This window comes from Triplophysa rosa, linkage group LG15, assembly GCF_024868665.1.
Source record: "Triplophysa rosa linkage group LG15, Trosa_1v2, whole genome shotgun sequence".
In the NCBI taxonomy this organism is placed as follows: Eukaryota; Metazoa; Chordata; class Actinopteri; order Cypriniformes; family Nemacheilidae; genus Triplophysa; species Triplophysa rosa.
In genome coordinates this window covers 24,205,508-24,228,359 of record NC_079904.1, presented here as the reverse complement: position 1 = coordinate 24,228,359, position 22,852 = coordinate 24,205,508, and the positions used below count along the sequence as shown (strand labels likewise).

The 22,852-nt window shown below is 42.7% G+C and overlaps 2 protein-coding genes across 16 annotated transcripts in view; one reads left to right on the top strand and one right to left on the bottom strand.

Annotated features, from left to right (window-relative positions):
* The first annotated feature begins 3,729 nt into the window (after nt 1–3,729).
* LOC130566261 (small leucine-rich protein 1-like) lies at nt 3,730–6,829 on the top strand. Of its 2 annotated transcripts, XM_057353623.1 has the most exons (3): nt 3,730–3,875; nt 6,100–6,187; nt 6,291–6,829. In XM_057353623.1, the coding sequence occupies exons 1-3, from the start codon at nt 3,752–3,754 to the stop codon at nt 6,409–6,411; spliced, it is 333 nt and encodes a 110-aa protein (XP_057209606.1). In that variant the 5' UTR covers nt 3,730–3,751; the 3' UTR covers nt 6,412–6,829. The 2 variants fall into 2 exon arrangements, with proteins under 2 accessions (XP_057209606.1, XP_057209607.1); XM_057353624.1 differs by lacking the exon at nt 6,100–6,187.
* A 670-nt stretch (nt 6,830–7,499) lies between these two features.
* epb41l2 (erythrocyte membrane protein band 4.1 like 2) overlaps nt 7,500–22,852 on the bottom strand; it is an 82,290-nt gene continuing 66,937 nt past the window's right edge. For 2 of the 14 annotated variants that reach the window (XM_057353573.1, XM_057353576.1), the window contains exons 14-23: nt 17,001–17,060; nt 14,929–15,087; nt 13,689–13,793; nt 12,158–12,211; nt 11,357–11,899; nt 10,463–10,591; nt 10,101–10,199; nt 9,869–9,949; nt 9,481–9,592; nt 7,500–8,319 (exon numbers count right to left, since the gene is read on the bottom strand). In XM_057353573.1, the coding sequence (XP_057209556.1) occupies nt 9,488–9,592; nt 9,869–9,949; nt 10,101–10,199; nt 10,463–10,591; nt 11,357–11,899; nt 12,158–12,211; nt 13,689–13,793; nt 14,929–15,087; nt 17,001–17,060 (1,335 nt within the window). In that variant the 3' untranslated portion in view covers nt 7,500–8,319; nt 9,481–9,487. The remainder of the gene's footprint in view (nt 8,320–9,480; nt 9,593–9,868; nt 9,950–10,100; nt 10,200–10,462; nt 10,592–11,356; nt 11,900–12,157; nt 12,212–13,688; nt 13,794–14,928; nt 15,088–17,000; nt 17,061–22,852) is intronic. The other 12 variants (XM_057353577.1, XM_057353585.1, XM_057353574.1 and 9 more) reach the window with 12 other exon arrangements.

Genomic DNA, 22,852 nt, shown 5'->3' with positions numbered 1-22,852 from the left:
TCACTAAGTCACATTGGCTCTCTATAGTCACTCGAATCAAATTCAAGACTCTGCTCCTGGCCTACAAGACCACCACTGATTTGGCACCCCCTTATCTTCACTCACTAATGCAGACGTATATACCCGCCAGATCCCTACGCTCTGCAAACGAACGACATCTTGTAGTGCCATCCCAAAAAGGGAAAAACAATCACTCGGTTCCACATCTGCGCAATGACCTGCCCGCTGCTACAAGATCAGCAGATTCTGTTCCGTCAGCACCTGACCGATCAGATCTGACTTATATTTATTTTCTACTCTTTCTATCTTCAAAAAAAAAACCTTAGCTTTGTATACTGTGGTAGACTATATGAGACCAGTTTTGGTTGTCCTTATGTTGTTCCAATTGCTTCTATTGTTTACCTCATTTGCAAGTCGCTTTGGATAAAAGCATCTGCTAAATGACTAAATGTAAATGTAATATATTATTCTATTCTAGTTCACATTCATATCATTCAGTGTTAAAATCTGTCATGGCTTTCAGCATCATCCCCCGTTCAGCAACCGCTATAGCATTAACCTTCACTTGTGTCTGAAAGCATGCTTGTGTCCTGAAATATGATGAATATTTGAAAGCGCTCAACACAGGACACACGATTATATCAACTATCACATCACACTGTGTGAATATTTCATCGGTTTATGAATATTTCAGAGTGAAAGCACTCCAGTGTGAGCTTATGGACATCGCGTGTACATGTCATCTTACTATCAGTCGCTCGATCAGTTCAGAGTTCATAGCGTCACTACATCACTGATGGTTTTTACTTTAAATCATTCTCACAAAACAATGGTGTTAGACAGTGGGAGTTGAGAAATGAGGAAAAACGTGCGAGTCCAATCCAATTCCACTGAATTCAAACCCTGTGGAAATGAACCGAGAGATGGATTCGTGCTTATTCACAAGTCTTTTGTTATTTCAGCATCCTTTGTTTCCATGGAGACGCAGCCAGACGCCGTCCTCTACCTCTGCTTCTACCTTCAGCCAGCTTTAATGAACAGAGGATTAATTGCTAATTACCCAACATGTTTCTATATCCTCAACTACATGAAATAATGACGGCTCATTTCCCTTTCATGAATTTTTATGATTGTGACGCATGTTAGACGACCTCTTGCAGTGCAGAAACACGCTCATTCCAACAGAACAATCCAACGTTTAGCAGCTGATCTCCATACACTCAATTAAACACAACTAAAAACAGAATGTCATCCCTCGGACGCGCTGAACATCGCTTCATCTCGTTGTCATGAAGAATAAAAGCACAATTAATGTGATGTGAAGACAGAAGCTAGGTAGTCGTTCATGCATTTGAAATGACGGAAGGTTTGATTTCTCATTACGGCGGACAGAAAGAGATGAAGAAGACACACAGATGTCCTCAAGTTCTCAGATGAGTGCTGGCAGGAAATAAAACATTCTGTCGAACTAAAATCTTCACGGTCTGTTCACCAGTCAAATCAAAAGCATCCAAATGTCAAACGCTTCTGCCAAACACTTCCATGAGTCCTTTTGTTTGGAATTCTTCTTCTTCCGGACTCTACTCTATGTGTTGGAAAGTTTTCACTGTGAGGAACTGATCATCAGATTCATTTCTGGGGCCTCATGCGCACGCACAGATTTGATCGTAAAGCGTGCGTACGCCAACGTTCATATTTATACAATGGGTCGTTGACGTGGAAACGCAGACGTACGCACTTTTGCTTGTCCGAGTGCTGCAGGTTTTTGGAAATATAAGTTATTCTTGCAGACAGGTGCTCTTTTATATATCAATGACATTAATTAGACATCGTTAAAAGGTGGAGATCTGCGCGCAATTTCAAGATCATTGCCATTTATAGATTTCACATCTGATAGAGAGGCGTTCGTTCTATAACTCACACGTAAGCACTTTGAGAAATGATCGTAAAATCTAATTTAGGACGCTTTCTACGCAACATTTTATAAATGATCAAGATCAAGTTCTTATGCTGTTAATCTACATGTGTTTACTGCTGCTGTACTTTAAATTACAGTCCAGCGGCGGCGTCTCTTCATTTGATGTTACGAGACTGCAGGTAAATATGTAAATATTGATAATAAATCATATTTATGCATTAGTCTTCAAAAATAGGATTAAAGTGAAAATGTGATACACACACACACACATGCACTTTAAATCTGCATTCAGACGTGTTCAAAAGCATGAGAGCGGTGAAGAAATGCAGACGTGTGCATGTGAACGACTCGACCTGGATTACAGCTGTGCACTGTTGCCATGACAACAACTGGAAAACAGCAGCAACGAAATATTGAAGTCAAACGATTTGCAGTTACATTTACACTTGCTGTCAATTTCCTTTTAGAATTTCAAACCGATTTTATTATTCATAACTATACTGTGCGTATATGCTTTAGATGCTGAATGTTTTCTACACATCTACACATGTTTGACAAAAATTTGACAAAAATGTTTCGATGACGTTGTATGAACAGATACAGTGGGTGTCATTACTCAAATCATCGCTTTGTCTTGGATGATAACGACACACGTACATTTAAAAAATCATGGAACCAGAACCAGTGAAAGAAATCATTCAACAGCCACGAAAAAATGGAAACGTGACAGTGATGTTTGTACAGTTTCATAAAAGTATTGAATACATTTCTCTTTACAGCTTTGATATATAGAAAACTTCTTGGTTGACTAATAAATGATTAAGATTCTCTTTAGATTATGACAGATGAGAAGCGGCGTTCATGAAATATATACAAGAGATAAAAGAAGCATCACGTCAGCATCTCATGAGGATGAGAATCAGTCTTTATGTATTTGCCTGATGGGGAAATTATTCATTATTCAAGTCATGCAAAATGCAGAATTGATCACAAGTGGCCCAGTTTGTTTGATATTTATGAACGACTATTTGTTATGTTGTCAGATCTGAAAATTGATCATCTGAAACTGTGTATTTTATGTCATCATTTACAATGACATCACAGAAAGCTGAATGTACAGTAGTGCTTTCAAAGTGAGAACAGATCTCGTCTGTATGAAACAGATTCAGAGTCACGGGAATTCTGATGAGAGCCTTTCAGAATAATGAGATATGTACAGTAACCTTTAAACAAATGTTTCATGATAATGCTGAGATTCTGTTTCCATGACAACTCACTCCAACAACAACATTCACACTCGTTTTCTGTACAAATATAGAAGAGCATAAACACACATGCTTCATTGTGATCATCATCAGTTGATCTCTTTGACTGAGGTCGTGTCATTTAATAGAAGACAAACACCTTCAGTGTAACCCAGGAGAAATGCAGTAATGAGATCCTCTCCGCACGCAACAGTTCATAATATACATTCAATTCAGTCGCTTCCTGAAACTAACATACAGTATATGTCCACTAAAACAAAATTCATGTCTTTTAAACTCAAATTCAATCATCATTAAACTACAAACAATCAGAAGACAATGAATGCTGTTGAGTGCTAGAAATGTGAGAGAATAATAACGATGATGATCTGACTTGATTCACACGTGTTTGTTATTGTGATGAAAGAGAGAACAGTAGATGTTTTGTTTACAGGGTTCACAGGTCACACATGGTGAAGTATTAACCAGCAGCAGTAAATCAGATTTAAGCTCAAAGTTCAGCAGAGAGAGAGAGAGAGAGAGAGAGAGAGAGAGAGAGAGAGAAGACACAGACTCGAACACATTTCTGATGTCCACGCTCGCTGTGTTCATCAATCATCTTCCAGGATGGATCCTGTGGACGGGAATCTTCTTACCCGTCACCACTTTACTTCTGCTGATCATCACTGCGCTCGTCTACAAACTACAGCAAGGTAGAACATCTCACCTCTGTAAAACACACACATGCTTGCTGTCACATGCAAACATAAAGACATCAAACCTTTAGAAAACCCTTTGAACTGTTCAACAGGTGGTTTCACAGAGTTTAGATCGAGACTCAAGGAGAACTTTTAAGTAGCTTTTATGTGCATTACAAGAAAAAAACATTTCATCTTGAGACTAAACAATCACGTTGATAAAGATATGTCAGTGCAAGTTGTTTTCAGCTCAAACATGTTTTGGTCTGGGACCCTGTCTGTGAAACACCCACAAAAGTGTTTCAAATGAAAGGAAAAAGGTTTTCTCAAGGCAGAAAGAGAGAGAATGAGCATAACTCAATGTGTGTGTTAAACAGACGAGAAATGATGGTTAGCAACATACAGTATACTCTGTGAATTCATGTCGAAGATACAGACATTCAACAGTGAAGCCAGCATCATTCTGGATCTTACGTCAGAGTGTTTGTTTTGTTGTCATTTTCTATCAGTTTGTTGTGTAATGTTCAGTGCTGATGTGTGTATGAGAATGTTTTGTTGATTGTCATCATTTATGAGGTGTGCACAACGAGTGGTAATGTTTTAGTTCATGGAGCAAAGATACAGAGGTATGGGCAGTATTTGAATGAAATCAAGCGTGTCGTGGTAGTTCTGGCAGGTCACGTGAGTCAAGCTCGCATCAGCTGATCCTCATCTTCCTGTAGAAATATGACGCAATCACAGTTTCCGTTTAAATTTCATTCAGCTAATAGCAGCATATGGCGTTGCTCAGGAGCAAATTCCCCCCTCCATCCCCAGCTCCAGCTCACGTTTACTATTGGAACTCGACTGCTATTACTTTTCACAGTCTCAAATACTTACATTATGTGTTACACTAAAATATCATAAAGAACTGATGACATCTGCTTGTTCTGTTCCGTTTACCCTAAGGGGGTCTTATTCACGCTGCCTGCATGGACGGGCAGGGAGTTTTTGTCCCAGAACAGAACCATACCGCCAATCTACAATATATGCTGATTGTCAATCATTTTTGACGGCAGTGAACCTGACAGAAAAGTATTTAAAATACGTATTTAATTACTATTGAGTATTTCGTAATTTGTATTTTCCTCAACCAAAAAAGTCAAACGTAATTTGTAATTAAACACTTCGAGAGACTATTTTCTTTTTTTAAATACTTCTTCAAATATGTCATTTTATTCTTGCGTACAATAACTTTCATCAGCAGGCAGGGACGGCACCACTGTTCAGAAATTGCTGAAAATATTTAAGTCAATATTTTAAGATCTTTAATGACCAATTTAAATAAATTCCATGTATACAATATGTAATATGTAAAAAACGTACATTCCAGTATCTCCATAAAAACATATAAGATGCTTAACTAATGGCTGACTTCAACTAACCAATTCCAACAATTGCGTTGGTCCTATACTATCAGGCAAAACACAAATGTTTGATTTGCTTCAGAAAAACAGATGGACATGCATTGCTAGATTGAACCTGATAGACATGCATGCCTGACTGTTTCCTGGAAAATCACTTTAATCGTCTTTTTGTCTGAGAGATGTCGATGTACAACTGGTGTTTGTCTAGAAAACATACTGTGCCGTTTGCAGCATCGCATAAAGTCGAGCACCATTGCGTCAGGTGGCGGGGCACTGCCCCAGTAGTTTGGAAGGTGCCGGGTCAATGCCAGCTCGCCCCGCTGGTGACTACCAAATCTGAGCAGTTGCTGTTTAGTTTAGAAAACGTTTCTATCGTTCTTCTAATTCCACTGTTAAGCTCGCCCTTCAAATGATTGCTTGTAATTTGGTTTCTACTTTTGTATTTCAAATAACAAGTTGCTTGTATTTTATTTAAATACATTTGATGAGTATTTCTGTAACGAAATATTTTTTCGTGCCCATCTCTGGTTGTACCTTTGAGAGCTGATGCAGACTTCTAAAACCAAATGAAACTCTGTGTGTGTCAGCTAACACCAGGTCATCATGGAGCCTGTGAACAACCTCATACACACAGCTGGGAGTATTTTTCAGCTGATCTCAAACACACATGGTTCACAACTACAAATGTGAGTCAGAAACGTACATCAGTGCAAAGAAACTATACAGCGTTGATGCCATGATTTCAGAGAAGTGTGGTTATGTTTAGAAGAGTACAGTCTGAATGAATGTTCTTGAGATGATCATCTTCTCATGATGCTTTTCTGCGGTTACAGCATGGCACCAGCAACGCCGAGGTCATGGGTTCCATCCCAGGGGATCGCACATAGTCAGACACAAATGTATAATACAATACAATATAATGTAAGTCGCAGTGGATAAAAGCGTCTGCCAAATGCAGTAATGTAAATGTAAGGTACACAAACGGGTTCATGTGTAAATCTCTGTCTGTCTTTCTGTCTGTCAGTGGAGAAAGAGTTGGCGGTGGCAAGGGATCCTCGAGTAACAGCATCTCAGCTGTGTCATGGACGGCGGTACAGAACCAGACGGACGGCGGGACACATGAGCGCAGGACTAACACTATCTGATGGTTATAAAACACGAACATCAGACTGAACTCGTGAGACACGTGTGTGTGTGTGTGTGTGTGAAGAAGAGTCCTGAGATGCTCTTCACACTAATGACACATCGTAGGATGTGAATTTCTTACAAGCTATCTGTGTGTTCATGTATTCCCCACAGATGATGAACTTCTGACTTGAGAGTACAGACATACATTTTGTGTTGTATTTCATTTCTTATTTCCTTATCCTTTGTATTATTTACTTTAGTAGTTATAGATTACATTCATTTCTATCTAGTTATTATATTCTATACACAACAACACAAACTGAACAAAATACACAACCGATTCTGATTTGATGTGAGATGAAGAGTGCAGGAGATCATAAAGCTCCAGAAGACGCGCACGTGTACACAGTCATGAGTGCGTAATAATGTATAAAAACACGGGAACACTTTACAACAAGGTAATATTAGCGAACATTAGCTAACAATGAACAATTGAGATTTTCATCATTTCTTAACCCTCGTCAATGTTAGTTCATGTCAATACAATTTCCATGACCTGTAATGAATGAAACCCAGTCTTTGAAGAGGTCGTTTTTTAGCCAAAGCTCTTGAAATGTACATTTTCCTGGCATTTTGCCTTAGTTAAGAGATACAGGTGACTGCATTTGACTCAAGTGGTTGCCAGGTGACAAGCGGGAAGCTGGGAATAAAACAATACGCAAAAATGTGTAAAAACATGATGAAAAATACAGTATAGAAAAATGACATTTTGATCAATGGAAACTAAAATTTAAAGTGACAAACAAAACATCCTGATATTCCATGACTTCGACAAAAAAAAAAATCCTGGAATAGACCTTTTAAAATTCCATGACCTGTGGGAACCCTGACTAAAAAGAATCCAAAACAAATGAAAACAGTCACGTCTCATCATCTTCAGTGAACGTGCAGAAATGTTCTTTTGTTTTCTTAAGGTCTCATCCTGACCTGATTTTGAAACCGTAGTTCACATCCATTCTGAACTTATTGACAGATTTTCTTCATTATTCAATTCAAGTCATCCAGCAAATATTTTCTTTAGAAAAAAGCATCCCAAGCATGAATATTAGAGAGTAAACAAACTTTTATTTGAAGAGTGTTACACAACGGGTGGGGCGTAAAAACATTACAGATCATTCAAAGCCGCTTAAAAAACAAACAAACAAAGGATCTAAGATGAGCTGCTATACACATGATGCAGATGAGCAGAAGACGACAGACGGAGAGAGAGAGAGAGAGAGAGAGAGAGAGAGGAGAATCAGCACAGGCCTCAATCTACAGCCAAATCACATCTACTGTATTTCATCAAAAACATCTCATATCTGACAGAGAGAGTAGAAAGATTTCAAAGGGCAAACGTACTTCATCTAAATCATCACTTTATAGTTCAGGTCCGATATAAAAAAAGAAAAAGAAAGAAAAGAGGGTTTCTACAAACATCAGATCACTGGTGTCTGGAAATCAAAGGTCACACAGAGCTGCCGAGGTTTTGTGATGTCTCACGATGAGAGGGTGTGAGTTACTGAAGCTCCTCCCCTCTCACTGGAATGTTCTGACCTTTGACTGCATAGACCAATGATTGACACCAGTGTCCTGTGTGCTGGTCCCTTACAAACCGTAACAAAGATCCAAATCTATCTGTCCCTCTTCTCATGTGATGTGTAAATGTGCTAGGGGAATGTGAAGGACTATTTGATAGAATAAAAATAACATGGATCTGGTCTTTAGGAGAATGTTTGGAGGAAAAGATCAAGGACTAAAAAGACTAAATGCTACACGTGTTAGTGAAGTGGTGGTTTGTGAGCGCTAGAGAACGATGAAGATGTTGGGATGCAGAACCACGAGATCCGAGCTCTTGATGGTCCCGCCGGATGAACACTTCAGCGCTGTGAAGAAAACACAACAGAGACGTCAAACGAGATCCTCCCGAGGAGCATCGCACAGCACACGTCCTTCATGGAACGGGAGTTTAGGGAAATGTCCGTTTGAATCTTTTCTTGATTCGGTTGTAAAGGTTATAATGTTTACACAATATTTGTGTGCGTGCGTGTGTGTTGATGCTAACAGTTAACGATTCATTTCAGCAATAACGTGAGAAAACCTTCCCATATTTCTGCTTGATTTCTTAAGAAGCTTCTCTGGCGAAGAACTGTAATCCTGAAGAGATTCAAGAATGGAAGAAGTGGCTGTTACCATGGAAACAGAAATCATGTTAAAAGAGTGACCACCCACCCCAGTGAAGAAGAATCCCTGAACTGTCCTACAGCATGTTTCCTGTGACATCACATCATTTCACGCGTCACCCGTGCGTCTGTCGTGAGTGTAACACAGAGACCAGAACGCGAACACAGAACTGGACGTCTGGGCTTGTGATTTATCTTGAACATTTCTTTTTATAAAGCGGTCAGTTCTGGTCCTTGATTCTGATTGGCTGAGCGGAGTTCTAAGCCGTTATAAAATACCCCCATATGTAACGGCTGAACGCACCACACAGCCTAAATATCATTTTATTTACTTTATTTTATGAAACCTTGCTAAGCATATGGAGTAACCGTTTTGTAAAAGCAAGAAGCCGTGTGAAGCAGTGGGTTACAGTGCATTTTATAACAGCTGAGGGGGTTTTAATGACTCGCGCCACAACGCCCCCAGCTGTTATAAAATGCACTGTAACCCACTGCTTCACACGGCGTCTTGCTTTAGTGAACTCCTCACACGTCTCATGCTGGACTGACTCTGGTTTGTGCAGAACTGAAGAATGCCCTCTGCTCTCTGGATGGATTTAAGTGTTCACGTGCCCCGTTCTATTTGGAAAACCTTAGCATACACCTCAAACACTGTGAAAGAATCACGCAAACCTCTTCATGTTTGTGTGGTGGAACAGGAAGAACACCAGACGCAAACACAAAGTGAGTGAAGATGAAGAAAAGGCAAAAGAAAAGCAGACACGAATGAAGGATAAAGGTGAAGGAAGCCGTCGGGTCGCAGCAGGAAGAGACGGTCGTCAAGAGCAGAGCTTGTTGCCCTGGAGATGGTCGCCGTGTGCTTACCTGTCCTTCAGTCATCGTCTTCAGCGAGCTCGGTCTCTTTGTGCACGACCACACGAGTGACGGACATGTCAGGGTGCTGCTCTTTGGCCTCCTTTATAGCCTGGGCCAACGCCTGACCCCGCCCACAGCCAAAACAATAAACACAAACAACAAGCAAACAAAAGATTCAAGAAAAAAGAAACAACTCAACACGTGAATGAATGAAGGACACGCAGATGAGGTGAAACAACAATGACTGATGAAACCAAGAACGTCGGTCTGGAAAGAACGTATGTCACATCACTATGGAAACAAGTGTGCGCGCTCCTGACCAATCAGAAAAGTGTGTCATGACAGAAACACGGACATACGTGTGAGGTTCAACATGAATGTTCAGGTGTAGTTTCACCTGATCGTGATCAATGTCCGAGTCTCCCGTGATGACGATCCGTTTCTCGATGCGGGTTTCTGACTGGCCTCCCTTTAGTGTCTGTCAATCAATCAATCAAATCATGTGACCCACAAGAAATGATTCTGAACCCGAGAACTTCTTAAGAAATTCTAATTGACAGTTTTGTGAACCCAGCCCCAGAATCTCTAGCGTATGTGTGTGTGTGTGTGTGTGTGTGTGCGCGCGTTACCTTTGTGATGTGTGTAGTGGTGGTCGTACAGAGTGATTCAGAGGTGATGGTTTGAGCTGTCATCAGGACACCAGGCTCTCCGTCTCCATTCCCATCCAGCTGTCAATCACACACACACGAAACAAACCCATTAAACAACAGTGTGTGAGTGCGTGAGTGTGTTCATCTGAAAGAGCTTGTGATGTCACAGATGACGCTCCACTCACACAGTATGTAAGATGTGCCGAACACAAGGATGTTTGTCAAGCTGAGCTGTGTGTTCAGTGTAATGTCACATCTCAGAATGTGCCCGAACTAGGTTTGTGTGTGTGTGTGTGTGTGTGTGTGTGTGTGTGTGTGTGTGTACAGGAGGAAAGTCTGACCTGAGCCGCTTCATACGTGATGGTCTTGGTTTCAGTGTGAACGATGGGAACTTCTTTAGTGGAGATCTCCGTCTTCTGAGCCGCAAACGTGTCTGAAATGGTGACCATCTCAGTCTTGACAACAGGAGGCTACACAGAGATACACAACACTTAATGACACAACCGACGAATACACCCCACTGGCCTGCAGTTTATTGTGCGACTATACACAAGACATCTTTGGTGTAACACACGCAGACGAACAGAGAATCAAAAGCACTCCGCGTGAGAACTGATTTTGGTTTCTTTGATCTTTGGCAGTGTTCATCAAACACACGCGTGCAACAATCAGACATCCCAATTCTGCTCATTTACAGTCATGTACAGTGTGGCAGTGCGTTGAAAACATTTTTGATCTTTGGAAGCAGGTGGACTCAACATGATTCACTCGTGTGTGTGTGTGTGTGTGTGTTTGCTGCTCATTCAGTGTTTTGAATTGTGATGTGTATCAGCTGTTCACACACGGCTCGGGTTGGGTGCACAACTATCATCACTGCTCAAATAAATAACACAACAAGTGCACTACACTACATAAAGCATGCAACACATCCCCACATACTGTAGAAGACACACACATGCAATGCCTTCAGCATTCTTCACAACACTCGTTCATCTCTACACAAGTGTGTGTGTGTGTGTGTGTAGCAGTGAGATGGATTATCAAATCAACTGAAAGGTGTAAGAGGATGAAATGATGGATGTTTTAACACAAGCTGGTTGAGTTATACTCCTTTAACCCCGACTAGAGAGAGAGAGAGAGAGAGAGAGAGAGAGAGCAGATCTTCCTCCGGAGACAGCAGGGACGAGTGTGAAATGAGGCGAGAGCGAAACGTCTCAGCTCGAGATGGCATTTACCTCCGAACAACAAATAACCTGTGGCAGACGCTCCGGTTCCACGCGTGACACGTTGCCGTTGACAATGTGAGACTCCTCCTTCTCTAAAGCATCTTCGAGAGTGGGCGGGACTTCAGTATTGGGGGCGTGGCCGTTCGGAGCTTCATCTGGCATCAACAACACTTCGTCTTCAGGCTGTGCGGCCAACTCCTCCTCTGCAGCGGGAGTGAACTCGGACGATTCTGCCATTGGCGGTAGCTGGACCTCAGTGGGCGGGGCTTGTCGAGTAAGCTCCGCCTCCTCTTCCTCTGGTTCTTCTCTGATGTGTTGAGCGGAGATGCTGGTACTGGGCATCTGAGCGTGATACTCCGCCTCTTCCTCGCTCTCGCTGTCAGACGATAAACTCCGCTCCTCCTTCACCTCCGGCGCCTCTGTGGTTTCCATGGTAACCTCAGGTGCCGGACTTTTGGGTTTGGCTTTGACGACTTCCTCGATGATGACGGTCTCCTCGATGACCTCCACGACCTCTGGCTGGCCGTTAACATCGGGTTTGACCTCTGAACTCTACACCAGACAATGACACACACACACACACACACACACGAGGGATGGAGAGAGAGAAGCAAAAACATAAACAACGAACACAGAAAGAAACTGAAGGAAAGAAATCCAGAAGCAACATAAAGAGAAGCAGGGATGATGATGATGATGATGGAGGACATCTGTAATGAAGAGCGTGAGGGGTGCGTGCGTGTATGGTGTTAGTGTGTGAGTGAGTGAGCTCAGGTGATGTTAGACTGCTGGAGCGAGGGCGTCGAGCACCTTGCTGGCGTCTCTGCGGTCAGTCTCGGGGTGTGGGGGGGGTTTCTGTGGAACCTGAAGGTAAATCACAGGACACAGTCATTGAAAGCAGTCGGTTTACATCCCATCATAAGTCAACAGTGACGTGCAGTGGTGACTGTTAGTGGTCAGTGCATGTTCTGATGGTGTATGATGGGATGTAAACAGATGGACATCAGCTGAGTTTTAGTGTACTGAGGAACAAGACGACACACATGACAGCGAGGACACACGGTTAAAGAGATGTGTGATGGATGTTCACAGTAGGGCTGGGTAAAAAATAGCGATTCTTCGATTTTAATCCAACTTCAATTTAAAGAAACAATATCCCGCATCGCTTCTTAACGCATGAGAATATTATCGGTGTTTCGCCTCTCGTCCAGAGGATGGCGCTATTATTCAAGATGAATTTATTTCTTAAACATGTTTCAAGTTGTTCATGATTTCATTGTTGCACATTTACAATGTTTTTATTTTTTACAGTAATGTTTGGTTTCTCAAAGTAAAAGTCATTCAAAACAGTTGTGTGGGCTATACTATTAACGTAAATGTGTATTTCATTCATTTAGCTAAGGGGGGGGTTTCAGTTACCAGCCTGTATATTTAAATATGGATTCCATGTCTGCAAAACTAGCATTTTAAATGAAATACTGAGAACTGTTGAATCGAATTACCAAAATGTTCTCAAAGCCCAGCCCTAGTTTACGGTCAGTCTGGCAGTCAAATACAACGAAGAACAAGTTTAAAATACATCAGACTGATATTTGGACAAATCTTTACTCTCGACTGATACGTAAGGGATAATGTACCGGCAGCCAGTTGTTATCGTGAAGCGGAGGGTCTTGTGTCTCACTGAAGGGTTTATTTCATGATAACGGCCGGCTGCTTGTACATGATCCCGCTTATTACACGCCTACGTGCCACATGAGAAAAAACTGGACATGAAATGTGAATTTGGAATATTTGATTAGCTCATTTTTACCGAATGCAGACCTTCCGTGAGGAAAAGCCGGTTACTTTCGACGTTCAAATGTCACGAAAAGGCAATTTGGTTTAATCATTTGTACTTATAATGTCATACATGTTATGAAAAGACATTTACATTTAATTTGTCAAAAAAAACTGTCAAAATGATTTGTTACTGTGTGTTATTAGCGGTTGTTATCTGGGAATAACGAACCTGCAAATGTCGCGACTGGCCAATCAGAATCAAGCATTCCAACCAGCCGTGTAATAGGTGTGGATTTTTTCATGTGTATGAGTCTGTTTTGTATGTTAACTAAATATGTTACGTACATGTTCATTTAGTTTCACTCATTTACTGAAATGACGTGTGTGTGTGTGTGTTATATCAGCTCATTAATCACTCATCAGAGTGGAGCATGGATGTGTATCAGACATCACGAGTCAAACCACAGAGCGGATCGACACTGACTGCCAGAACTGAACTTTAGTTTGAACAGATGAGGGAGTTGTGTTAAGCGAGCGAGATAAAGAGAGAAACATGCGAGACCTCGGCCAGACACCGGACTTTACTGCCCTCTGCTGGAGCAGCAGTGACACTGCAGGAGAAACAGGCCTTACTCAAAAACAGAGAGGTTAACTCCTCCTCCAAACTCTACAGAGAGTCACAGAACCACACAACAACATGAACGAGTGCGAGGAAAAGAAAAGACAAACACAAGCAGTCAGAAGTGCTATTAGATGACATGCAACACGCTAAACGTTCACCCAAAAACTCAAGATTGTTTCGAAACCACATGACAAACTTTCTTCTAAGGAAACACAGCAGTAGTTACTGCACATGAACATCAACAGAAACATCAAGAAAGTCTCGATGCAGATGAATAGACACAATCATTCCTACACAGTCTAGTCTCGTCACGTCTCCTCTGGTGAGGACCAGTGAATTAACTTTCATATTTGGGTGAACTTCATTATTGCTCATTACTAGCTAAACCATTTCAACAGAGAGACAGAAAGAGACATGAGGTGTGTGACATCTGAGGGTGATACAGCAAACAAAATCGCACACACTGAATAGAAACGCGCGCGCGTGTGGTTAACAGAAGTTGAGCTGAAATAAGAGCTTGTGGGCTGACCAGAAAATAAAACGTATGCAGAATCACAATCATCAACATTCACAAGAGTTCACGTCAACAACACAACACAACACACGCATAAATACATGTGCAAGACACGAGATGAAACAAAAGGACAAAAGAGTAAAAAAGAGCAGTATAAACCATAAACACAATAAATAAAAGAAAAAACAGAAGCTGTGCTCAGAAAACCACATCAGTGCTAAAGCTGGCATGCCATTGGCCGATACAGAGAATCATGTGCGACAGTTGGGATTATGAGATGTATTTCATCTAATCACTTGTGTACTGTGACATGTAAACAAAGCCACGCTGACAAACTGGAGAGCAGCAAAAACAACTTTGAGCTGAATGGGTCACATGACTAAACACGTCACTGTTTCCAGACGTCTCGGTTTTTTCGCTCTTCACTACAACATCTCCGAAATGGATCCATTATGCAGTTTTTGTTGATAAAAACACGCTCCTCTCAGAGTGGACAGAGAGCAAACACAGAAGGAGCGAGACGTGTTTTCAAAGAGAAACGTGTTCGTGTGAAAAAGCCTCTGAGATCCCAACTGTCACACCGTACAGCAGATACCAAACACACATGCGAGAGTGACAGGAAGTGCAGATCATGCGTGTGGATCCCGGCGTCAGAAGCACACGTACCCCTGAAGCATGCAGGCGCAGGGTGGTGGCCGGGCTGCCCGTCAGCCGTTTGTCCCACTGACTGGGCCTGGGCTCGGGCGTAGCCTCCATAAAACTGCGCTTTAGCTCGCTCATGCTAGCCTGATGCTTTAACACATCCTCCTGGGTTTTCTCCAAATCCTGAGGAACCCACAGCAGCAGGGAGAGACAGGCACGGGTCAGGGTACAGACACAACCAGAACATCCTCTCATCCTCACCGCTCCAACCACAGTCAACACCAAACCCTCCGGTGACAACGCTACATCATCTCGTGTGTGCACTGCAGATGCTGTTCACAGCTTTACTGAGCTCTTAAGGTCAAAGTGTTCTCAACGGTCGGTTCAGTGGATGCCATCTTGTGAGGTGATGAGTAAAGGAAGATTTTCTCACTGACGGTTAGGTGAAACGAGGGGATTACGGGGGTCAGAGGTCAGTGACTGTGGACGGCAGTGAGGCAGGACTTCAGAGCTGAAATCACACCATTTCTGAGAACACATGTGCCATCAGTTTAAAGTGCACACGTTGGCTTATTTTCAAATCCGGCATGGCGTCGAAAAATGGACAAACCCAAGCATCGAGTTAAATGAACACAGAAAATGTGTCGATGTGACCCAACAACAGGTTGAAACATCCCAGCATAGGATCCTTCACAACCCAACAGCTGAGTTTGTCCAGCTTTGACCCCACGCTGGGTTGAAATAACCAAACCTTATTCTTAAATGTGCAGACTTTCATTTCTTCCTTAATATTTTCTCTTGTTTTCCAGTAGAAATGACTGACAAAAGCATTAGCTCAAGATGACGTAAACATGCGTGTCTCAGAGGTCAGCGTGTCTTCAGCAGCGACACACAGGGTGAGTTTCATCGAGTTATAACATCAAACATGTGAATGAAACCATCACCACGGCAACAGAAGCAGAAATAACATTAGTGTTGTTATGAACACCATTCCCAAATCACATCCTCACACACACACACACACACACCGTCCACACACACGCACACTAGGCCCTTCTCACACACACACACACAACACACAACACGCGCCGCGCACCACACAGCGGCACACACACACACACCAACGACAGTCCTGCTACGGGTCAAGCTACACGCGCGCCGCCACACTACACAGCCTTTAACATGCATGTCCGATGCACTGGTAAGCCATGCGAGCGCACACGAACAACACAACACGAAATCTAACATGCCGCCGTCTGCTCGGTGTAAGGCCGCGCACGACAACACACACACACACACACACACCACACACACACACAACACACACAACCACGCTTTAAGAGTCATGCACTGGTAAGCACGCGACACGCACCACTTAACTTGCATGTCCATGCACGGGTAAGCCGCCGCACAAGCCACACCACACCACCCACACACCACAACACAACACACGACACACACGCTTAACATGCAGCTCATGCCGCGGTTAAGCATGCACGCACCACGCCGCACACACACCCTTAACATGCAGTCAGCACGGGTAAGCACTGCGCCACCACAACACACACAACACGCTTTAACATGCAGTCCATGACGGTAAGCACACAGCAAGCACACGATTTACACTGGCCAGTCATGCACGGGTAAGCACACACACCTCTGGTATCTCCGTGGGGACAGTCCATAGGCGTAATGTTTTTATACTGTAGAAACTGTATATTCTATCCCCTATCCCTAACCCTATCCCTAAACCTAAAGATCATAGAACACTTTTTGCATTTTTAGATTTTTTAAAAATATCGTTCTGTACAATTTATTAGCTTTTGTGCCCATGAGGACCTCAATTTTGGTCCCCACGGTGACACGAGTCCCCATGTGTTGGTGTGTATTCAGGTTTAGGTCCCCACCGGGATATACAAACATGAACACACACACACACACACACACACACGCTTTAACATGCACGGGTAAGCGCGCGCGCACACACACACACACACACACAGCCTGAGAGAGAGAGAGAGACAGCCCGCGACAGCAGTCCGACCATCATCACACTTTTGCTCTTTGCTTTGGTTTTGATTAATAAACATACACACCTCCAACATTAAATTGCTATGTCTGACATATATATTCTCTCCCTGCACTCTCGACTTGCTCTGTGGAGTCAAAACATGAAAACACACATTGGGAAAAGGAGAAATAAAGCTGAACTGACCCAAATCATAAACAAAATGAAATGACATTACAATACAGTCCGCTCCAAAACGTCTGAGACAACAATAAAACTCTGTCATTCTTTATATCTGCACAACACCTGAAAAGATGTCATTGAGAATCTTTTGTGGTTTCTCCGAAACAAAACAAATATGACTTTTTCTTCAGTCTTTATTATATTTACTGTTTTGATATCATAGAATATTTTTTATTAGCTTAAAGTAACAGATTTTCACTGGTCTCTGACTTCTGGACATCACTGTTTGACATTCTGTATGGTGATGTGACATGTTGGTGATCACAGTTTTAACCAGCAGGCGAATCAATCACAAGTCATGTGACCAAATCCCCAAACCCTGATTAACCCTGTTGATTTCTCAAAAAAATAAAAACATCACATTCAAAAAACATCTGCGGACAAGCAAACAAAAAAATCAAAGTCACCTTTACCAAAGCAATGAAGAGGATAGTACAACAATCAATTCACGAATATTAAATAAAAAACAAAGAGGTGAATGAAAACATTTAGAGTCAAAGACCTTTCTGAGAGCAGAGTCAGTCCCATGTGTGTCAGTCTGTTCATGCCGTCAGAGATAAAACATCAGCATTAATTCAAACACAACACCGGATCATCTGAATATGAGCACAGATGCATGCTGGGAAAGTTAGAAGACCTCACGGGCCGTTTCAGAAGAGACGGATGCGTCCGCGTCCACGCTCGGCTTCTCCGCGTTCACCACCTGTAGATGCTAAGTGATGAATTATGGACACAGTTGTCGAGAACGGAAAGAAAAAGTGAAATGGCTGATGGGAACACCCAATAAAGGTGCACACAGGATGTGATGTCATAAGGAGCGAGCCCTGAGGCACATGCACTTTTGTGTCAGATAAACACGTCACCATCTTTTCAAACACGTGTGCTTACACACCGACCGCCAGCTGATGTGTGTGTGTGTGTGTGTGTGTGCGTGTGTGCGTGTGTGAAATCAAACATCTGGATGTTGAGGACGGAGGGGTTTTTCGTGATGCTGTGCGCGTCATGTGTCTGTGGTGCGGGACAGAGGGAAGGTGGAAAGCAAACAGCAACAGAAAGTGAGTGCAGGCAGCGGTGTTTTAGGAGGTGGGAGGGGCAGGGGGGTCAGGTTTAGGCGGCGGGGTCGCACTGCATTCCCTCCGCCGTGGCCATCTTCTGCGGAGCCGTGACCTCCGTGGGCCTGAAGCGGGCCAGGGCTTTGGGCTCCAGGTAGCACAGCGAGACGGCCAGAAGAAACGCCAACACCAGAGACAGCAGCACCGAGCGGCAGGCGGAGAGGAAGACGAGGAAGATGAGCAGGAAGGAGGGCAGAAGAGAGGGTGAGGAGAGTGGCAGGTGACGGTGCAGTCCAGCGGGCAGCAGCAGGGCGGCGCTCTCCTCCGGCAGACAGGGCAGACTGATGTACCAGTCCTCATCTAGCAGCCACGGCAGACGCAGAGCCTTACAGAACCCCAGCACGCTCACAGCCAGCCTGGGCAGGACGGAACGGGAAGGCGACAGGGGCTCTTCTGAACCCGGGACGCCCTCCGCGGGTGAGGAGGACGGGTCGAACGAGCCCTCCGCGTCTGGTGGAGCGCCGGAGCCTTCGGACACCCAGGGGGAGGGGTCGGAGTGGAGCTGAGGGTCGGGCTCGTCCTCGGAGATGTCGGACAGCACGTCCAGCTCAGAGATTGTATCGAGGGTGGGCAGGAGGGAGGACAGGGTGGATGAGGACGGAGAGAATGGGAACATGAAGAGTGACTGAGGACGTGCGAGGGTGAGCGGACAGAGACGAATGCGAGGTGTGAGGGGACGTGAATGAGTGAGAGAGGGGAGAGAGAAATACAACATTAGTCTGAGAGTCGAGGTGAGGGGCGGCTGTGAGGAAACACACATTAGGAAAGCGTGACGGGCACGCGTGTGTGTGTGTGTTAGCATGAGCATTAGAGAACATCACAACTGAAGCTGCAGTGCTGGAGATCAGGGGAAAGAGAGAGAGAGAGAGCTTACAAACCAGAGTCCAGTTACACTGGCATTACGTCTTCACATTTCATCTTCAACAAAGCTTGCCAATCTGTCTCCTGCACTGGGTTAATTGTTTTTAATTGTGTGCACTTATTTCTGGCCAATCAAGTGTTGAGGTGCACAGAGAGAGTTGTGACATCATTCTGACATATGACCATGTGTGTAGTATTTACACTATAAAACACAAGATGTTTGTGTTGATGTGAGCCAGGAGGAGAAACTGAACTCTGGTTTGGACGGAGAAATCAAAAGTGTGAGAAGAACACAAAGCGTCCCCTGAACGGCATCACGTACTCAAACGCTCTTCATATGTCACAGTGAGGGAGTGGATGAGTGAAGGCCACTCTGTAGGGTACACTGGGCTCAACGGTCGGGCTATTGATTCTAATGTTCACTGGCCCCACCACAAAAATGAAATAAATGAATAACATTATTTAGTTACTAATATCTTAATAATTAAAGTTATAATACCATAAAAACTATCAGCTTAAATCACAGAAATTTAAAATATTGTTGAAGAAAACTAATCAGTAAGTGATTAAATAAGAACAAGTCATTGAAGTATGTGCAAATAAATGTAATAAAGCAAACATGCAAATAAAAATAGTTTTTCATGCGTGTCTAATAGTATTATCAGGAACAAAAATTTGAAGGAGCCATGAATTAAAATCACAATTTTAACCCGAGCTTTTGTTGTATAAGAGGGAATCGTATTCAAGCAAACATCCTGTAAGTGTCAGAACTCAAAACGCCCTTGATACTGAAATAACAACTGTTATTGACACCAGGCTCAGCGAACGCCAGGTCCTGGAATGCACCTATCTAGGTTGAACACCGCCGCCTCAGAAGAATATCAACGCCTACTTCTCTAGCCCCGCCCACTGGTTCGCGAATGACTTCAGCCACACATAGTACACACTCCTGCATTTATGATGATCGACAAACTGGTAACCACAGCGACATATTTTTCAGCTAAAGATTTGTTTTGTCCGTCAGTTTAAACTAAGCCGCTGATATGCCCTGTGTTGTGTTTATGCTCGGAAGGCTACATCACACAGCGCTCTTTTGCTGTGTTGCCATGTTTGTTAATAATAAGCGCTTTTATGCTTGTTGTTTGGTCTTAGATCCAAAAGCCTCAGCGCTTAGGTCTTAATAAATGGTCTGTTGCAGATTTTAAGAATTTTTGGTCATATAAAATATATAAACAATTTGCATTTTAAGGTTTGTTTTTTTTGTTTTTTGTCTTTATTTGCTTATTTTTTCTGTGAACATCTGGCAACCCTGTCACTGTAGCGAAGGGCTCTCGAGGGCGGCTAGCCCCGTGTCATATGTGCAAAAGTGAGGACTTCTTTCACTGTTATTTTTATTTAGAGCGACCAAGCAACAAACATGCAACATTGTGCAGCGCCTGGTTGTGAAAGAACACAGTCGCTTCCTTGTGGAATGTGTGGTTGTTGGATATTAGGAAAGTTTATTTTTAATTATACCATGGTCTTTTTGAATACTCGATTCAGATTGGCTGGAAGGTGTGCATTAAAACGCACAGGTAGCTCCAGTAAGTTTGATTACATTTGAAATTTAACTGACAAAATCACCGTCATTTTTACCCGTTTGATCTAAAATTTCACTATAAACATCAATAAAAGATTTAACTTGGCAAATGACCATGGTATAAGCGGGATAATCCACAGCTAGCCGTACATACGTTCCTGCTCACGTGGGTGAAACATTGAGCATTTGTTTGCGTCATTTCACCATGGATTCCTTTGTGAACAAGGCGCTGGATTTGCGGGCAGTGCTGTGCAGTCAATATTGGATCTGACAGGAATGGCGCAGCAATCTTATGAGAGTAAAACATATTTGTACTATGCTTTGTTAGAGATTGCTTGATATGCCTTGATAATGTGTAACCTAACGTGACGTGTCTAACCAAATTCACAAAAGGCTCCAACTAAATTTACCACGCAAACTGCTATCCAATCATAGCAGTGGGCATTTACTTCCAAGTCTTCAATGCGGCGTCTTCACGCCCATTAAAACAGAGCGTTTGACGAGACGGCCTCAAAACCAGGGTAGAAAATAGCCTATTACTTATTGATTTTGATGTTTTCTAATGTAAAAACCACGTAAACGTCATAAGTAGACATCAGACAATAGTATAAAATAATAAACAAGCCCAGTTCAGGACACCTTTAAATCGTGTGAAATAACACTTTATGGTCTTCACTGTATAATGAAATATAGATGAAATCTTAGTGAAGTTAGATGGTTTATTATGCTGCTGTCCCTTTAAGAGATGCACAGATCTAATATACAGTTACACACGAGTTTGTTTCCAAACGATTTACTAACATTAAAAGTAATAGTAACATTAAAACAGTCAAAGTATCTTTTAACATTAAAAGAGCACCGTTCCATGAATTATTTCCGGGTCGAAATGGGAATGATCAAATTTCCGAGAGCAGCAAAAGTTACAACTTCAGACCCGTTTGGATTTTACTCTCTGAACATTACATACATTGACATATCTTCTGTTTCTGTTATCAGTTCTGTTTTACAACCAAGACACATCGTCTGATAAAATCACCACACACACCTTAAAGAGCAGAAGCCAGGGCATTAGCATTAGCCATTACTTTTTTGGCTAAAAGTTGTAAGCGTTCCATTTAGCGTCTTTGGCTTCTCCCTGCCATCTGCCGCTCACTCAGATGTGTTTCCTGAACCAGGAAAGCGAGACCTCGCGCAAGTGGGGCAGTACTAACGACATTTTCCCACTGAATCAACGGTTTATCCAAAAAGACGCTAAGTTTGACGGTATACGCGTCTTCTGAACAAAAGCCGCTAAAGGGGTCGGAAAAGTCGTTAAATCTAGTGAAAGAGTTTAGGGGCTGTCGCGATTGGTCGATATAATCGACTGCGTCGACACTGATTAGTCGACATCAATATTTTTGATCGTTTTATATCATTTTACATTCTAAATTTTGGAACCGATTCCAGTTTTTGTCCATCAGAAAAGAACACCTAATGACGGCACCAGACCACACATTCAGCGACTCTTAAGTCATGACTGGATATTCTGCTGAACCATCAAGTCTGTCGATCTATTTACTGATATAGATGGGCAAGCTTGGAGTTATATTCCCGGTTTGTCAAACGCAAGGCAACCAAGATGTTCACATTTCCTTGTTTTCTCAAGGTTGTACGCTTTTTGTTCATGCATGCGATAAAGGTTAAATATTTTGGTAATGAAAATAAGAGTTAAGAGTTAAATGAGTGATTATTATTTGTAAATTATTCCAGAAGTAAGAAACTATTTCTCTTTATATTAATGCACACTTAAAGAATGCGAGCTGTGTTAGGAGCGCTAAAAGCACTGCATCACTATAAAGGAGACTAGTTAGCTTTACCCTGAAGAAAACAGCAACTTAGTAAGTAGTGAAACAAGTTTTCCGTTGTTTATGATGAGCATATCTCTGAACTTTTGATTGTCCCGTGTATGTGTCGCGTTTGCATTACGGAGGCGGCTCACATGAGCAGCAGCCCACCGGGGTAAACAAGCTCCGCCATCTCACGTATAAAACAACTTTCTGTAGTTTACACAGGACAAGCGGGAAATGTGCATTGATACACACGTTACTTTGATATGTGAACTGTCTTTGTAGTGTTTTTTGTGGAGGGAAAGATGTGGGCGATTTA

What these genes read in the sequence shown, in the direction of transcription:
- LOC130566261 (XM_057353623.1), top strand. Translation starts at nt 3,752, where the DNA reads ATGTCCACGCTCGCTGTGTTCATCAATCATCTTCCAGGATGGATCCTG. An exon ending in CGTCTACAAACTACAGCAAG is followed by an intron (nt 3,876 to 6,099) that starts GTAGAACATCTC and finishes CTGCGGTTACAG; the next exon opens with CATGGCACCAGCAACGCCGA. An exon ending in ATAATACAATACAATATAAT is followed by an intron (nt 6,188 to 6,290) that starts GTAAGTCGCAGT and finishes TCTGTCTGTCAG; the next exon opens with TGGAGAAAGAGTTGGCGGTG.